Raw genomic sequence first — 4,436 nt, 5'->3', positions numbered from 1 at the left:
CGTGGGGGAGGCTTGGCAGAATGCTGAGGTCTTTCGTAAGGCAGCCTGCGTCAAAGTGCAAGAACCACCGTCACCTACTACTACCTTACTTTCCTTTCCGAATTGCAGCAGGGAAGGTAGGTACCTTTCTTGCATCCGCGTTACACGCTAATGTGCCTGTGGCGAGTTGCTTCCCCGCAGATTTAACATCCCATCTGCCACCCATCCTTCTCGTTTAAATGTTACCCGCCTGCACCCACCCAAGCCATTCTTCCACTTCCCACCTTCTGCCACCACGCAACTTCAACTTGTGCAACAACGGCGTCCAGACTGAGGATTGAAAAGCACCGGGAAATACAAAAAATTGGGAAACATTATTGGCTTGCAACCCACAAAATCGATTCACGATGCCTACTGCTTCAGAGCGTATTAACGCCTGTGAGTTCCGTCGTCTTCTCGACCCAACCCTGCTACAGCTTGCTGACTTCTATTGCAGTGAACCCCTTCTCCAAGAAGGAGTCTCATAGCGCTGGCTCTATCACGACATACAAGGTCCTGACTACTCTGTCTTGGCTCCTCTCCCTGATCGTCTCCGTCTACTACGTCGCCTACAGGGCCCACGATGGCCACACGATCGTCAGAAGCATCTGGGATGAGAACTGGCTGTACCCGACTGCCTTCACCCTCAACTCGGTCATCGTCGATATCTACTGGTGAGTGCCGCTGGAATCTGGAATCACTGGCGACCTAACCACTGACAACTCGCAGGATCGTGCTCTTCATCCTCCAAATCGGATATGTTGCCCACCTCTTCTCCAACAACACCGACTACGTGAACGCTGCGGCCAGCGTTGGATCCCACTTCATCTTCAACAACCTCTTGCACTTCGCTTTCGTCATGCTTTTCGTGCGCGAGCACTTCGCCTGGGCCGAGGTCATCTTGATCATCAACTTCTTCAACTTGTCGTCGCTTTACTTCCGCCACAACACCTACCCGCGCTTCATCCACTGGCCTGTCGTGTCCGCTCCTCTGGCTTGGACTTTCGTGGCCGTCTACTGGAACGGCGCCATCATGGTTCCCCACCCTCACTCACTTGTTGCGCGCATCTTCGGCAACATCTTTGTCTGGTCTATCCTTGTCTACGGCGGATTCTTCATCACCATCTACAAGGTAAGCCTACTAGCCCGGCAGCTCAATAAGTCCTGAATTCTTACTAACATGTCGTAGGACTACACCATGGGTTTCTCTCTCAGTGTGCTCTCCGCCGCTCTTGGTGTCGCGCAATTTGAGCGCCAGGTTGTTGCATTCCAGTGGATCTTCGCCTTCACCATCATGGCCGTCCTGTTCGTCGCGACGCTCGTCATCGCCTACCCGGCCTGGTCTGGCAATGAGTACTCCTGGCCCCGCCGTTCTGCCCCCGCCGACCAGGAGCGCGCTCCCCTTTTGGCCGACGACCAGTAAGCTAGGCATTCATTGCCTCAAACTTCTCACACAAAAGTCCACCCTGCGAATCGAACGGCATTCAAAGAAGCACTCATCAAACCAATGGCGAGCGATTGCAAGGATGTAATTGGGGGCCTACGGAGGAACGTGGGCATGGAAAAGTTGCTAGTCGAAAGATTGCATTGCTATGACAACTGAATTATTCTTGGGATGAAATGTAAATAGCATTCTTTTGGTCGCGCAGGAGAAACGGTACGATTCCCCATGTTGTTGGTCGGCTGGGGAGGTGCGAGACGCGGAGGATGACGTAGCAGCTGTCCTTATCGCTATCGCTATCGTTCCCAAAGACCTCTTATCGTTAGCACTAGTCTTGATAGGGAATGGTCAATACTCCCCAAACCTGAGCAGTGAACCTCTCAATATTAAATCCTCTGGTTTCGTTTGACGACGCTTCAACCGACTTGCGACTTCGCCTCATTCGTCGCAAGGTTGGACTCATGGGACCAAGGGCATTCCCCTTTCCCATCAACATTGGGACCGACATTTGTCAAGTCTCGCGCATCTACCGACTCCTAGCCGGGGACAGGGGAACGAGGTTCCTCCAGCGCGTCTTCACTCAGGATGAGCGCGCCCTGGTCCCCTCATTGAACGGCAAACGCCAGTCTCTAGATACCTTCCAAAACAACGATTTCGAAGCCTTGAAGAAGCATGACCCATCCCTATGGAAGACAGCTGCCCATGTAGCCGGGAGGTACATTTTCAGCTCATCTCGACACGCCATCCACCGAAGCTGACTACTCCGACGTATAGGTTCGCGGCGAAGGAAGCCGCGTTCAAGGCGCACCCTTTCAGACGACTTTCCTTTCACGACATCACCATCGTCAGGAGAGGAACTCTGGAGGATAGAAAGGATGTCAACGGCAGCGGCCCGCCGGTTGCTGTGATTCGCGGCGAGAGGGAGGGCGAGCCGGGGCAGATTGCCCAGGTTTCTATTAGCCATGACGGGGACTATGCTACCGCTGTCTGCTTGGCGTATGAGCCGCCTGCTAAGGGTAAAGAGACGAAGAAATCAGATCCGTGACCAGAATGGCTTCGCGGTGTGATTGATGGAAGCGTTGTGGTCTAGCTCGGCTTGCTCTGGAGTATTCTGCTCCAAACCCGGCGGAGGGGCCTTACGGTGCCCGGGGCGATGGTGAGGTGTCACGCTCGCCGAGACGGATTCTGCTCCGTGAAGAATAGGAGGGACACTAATCCCCCAAGTCGCATCAAATACAGCAACATTCACTGTCTCAACTCCGTTCCTGCGCATGCTATTCCCGCTGCACACTTGCCGACCTGATGCGTCATGTTTGAGCGCCCGCCTTGACCGAGCAACACTCTCCAACAGCCTCCAAAAAAGACCATTCGCTTCGCTTCCCACCGCGACCTCGCGCCGCCAGAACCGCCCACAGCGCAAACGCAAAAAAAAAAACGCCTCCATCTCCGACGGAACCCTCTCGCTCACTCAGAGCATTCCTCTCACGCGGCCCCCACTACAACACCCCCAGGGCAGCAGAAGCTTCCCCACCCAGACCGGACCACACTCATGCTGGGCCTCCGCCAGGCCCCCGTAACGCACGCTACTTAGGGCCCGAACTCGTGGTCGACCACAACAACGAGCAATCCAGCTTGTTCCAGCCCCGGCCGGCTGGCGCAATGGTAGCGCGTCAGCCTCCTACTCGGTCTTCGAGAAGTGAGCTGAAGGTTGTGGGTTCGAGTCCCACGTTGGTCGTTTTTTGGTGTTTTGACCACTTTTTGAATTGTGCATCGGTAGTTGATTACTTTGGTTGGGTTGGAGGGGGCTTGAGGGGTGTTGGTGTGGTTTGGGGAGGGGTGTGAAGTATTGGGTGCTGTGCTGTGGTGAGATGTTGGGAAAGTGGGGCTGTTTGGAGGTGGTGAGGTTTTGGTGTCGGAGTGAACTTGTGATCTAAGAGTGTCATGCTGCAGAATCTTGAAATGAGAACCGGACTTTGGGGGTTGGTTTTCTTTTATGATAATCATAAGGAATGGATTGTCCGTAGGGTTGAACTGACCTAGCCCAGGCAGTGCCGAATGACATGCACCAGTACTGAGTTGCAACAGCGATGTTAGCACAGCTCAAGTGAACTCAATTGCTGTAGTTGAGCCCTTACCGCCATGTCCAGAACAGAACACCGCAAATGTGTGCAAGTCCACGCCAAGAATCGATTCCTTGGGTTGCCTTTGGGGTTCTACATTCCCTCTGAAATCCTTGGGCACCCACGTGAGGGCGGGCTGGCAGTAGATGTACTGAAGTCACCTGTTGGCGATGATGGATATAAATACTTTTTTCAAATTCGAGTTGAACAACATACAGCGATGTGCGCTCCGCTTTGTGTTGGACCTGAGTATCGCTCTGCTCACGAGGATAAGGGGAGTTATGGAAGGTGGCGCTCAAAGCTGTCAAGTCACAAAGTTGGTGTTTGCTTCTCCTCGGCTCTGTTTTCATTGGAGTATAAGTTTGTTTATTCATTGGAGTAGAAGTCGAAGGGGGTTTTATATAGAATATCAAGAGCAGTACAGGCTCGACTATGCGTCTCTGGTTGTTATTATCAATGATGCTGCCAGATCCCGCAACAGAGGTAATCGAACGACAATGAAGGTTCAGGTTTGCCGTTGGAAACGTTCTAGGCAGCCTCTGTTGCAATATATATCTAACATCTTATAGGTAGTTATAGTCATGGTGAGCTCATTAATTGAAAGTTACAAGTTGTTATTACTGAGATATCGGTCGTAGGAGGGTGAAAGATTCTTGAGGAGAGGGGCTTGACAGGAGAAAGAAACAAGGTATATATAATCGTCGATTGAACACACCCAGCAAAACTTTCTCCTCATTATCATCGTCATGTACCACAGTAATACTGCTATTGTCTACTAATGCTGTGTAGACTCTTCGCTATTGGACTTGTCCCACTGAATTACGTGATACTTTGGTTTTTATTCCTAAGTTCAGGCG

The 4,436-nt window shown here is 52.2% G+C and overlaps 1 protein-coding gene across 1 annotated transcript; it reads left to right on the top strand.

Moving 5' to 3' along the window:
* Window positions 1–386: 386 nt before the first annotated feature.
* On the top strand, window positions 387–2,504 carry CkaCkLH20_00926 (ATP synthase F0; the record flags this gene model as incomplete). Its single annotated transcript, XM_038883646.1, has 6 exons — window positions 387–417; window positions 476–692; window positions 748–1,150; window positions 1,208–1,437; window positions 1,932–2,174; window positions 2,234–2,504. The coding sequence occupies 6 exons, from the start codon at window positions 387–389 to the stop codon at window positions 2,502–2,504; spliced, it is 1,395 nt and encodes a 464-aa protein (XP_038751241.1).
* Window positions 2,505–4,436: the final 1,932 nt, after the last annotated feature.

The sequence above is a fragment of the Colletotrichum karsti genome, assembly GCF_011947395.1.
Source record: "Colletotrichum karsti strain CkLH20 chromosome Unknown Scaffold2, whole genome shotgun sequence".
In the NCBI taxonomy this organism is placed as follows: Eukaryota; Fungi; Ascomycota; class Sordariomycetes; order Glomerellales; family Glomerellaceae; genus Colletotrichum; species Colletotrichum karsti.
The sequence above is the reverse complement of the archived record's forward strand: the minus strand, read 5'-3'. Positions and strand labels throughout refer to the sequence as shown.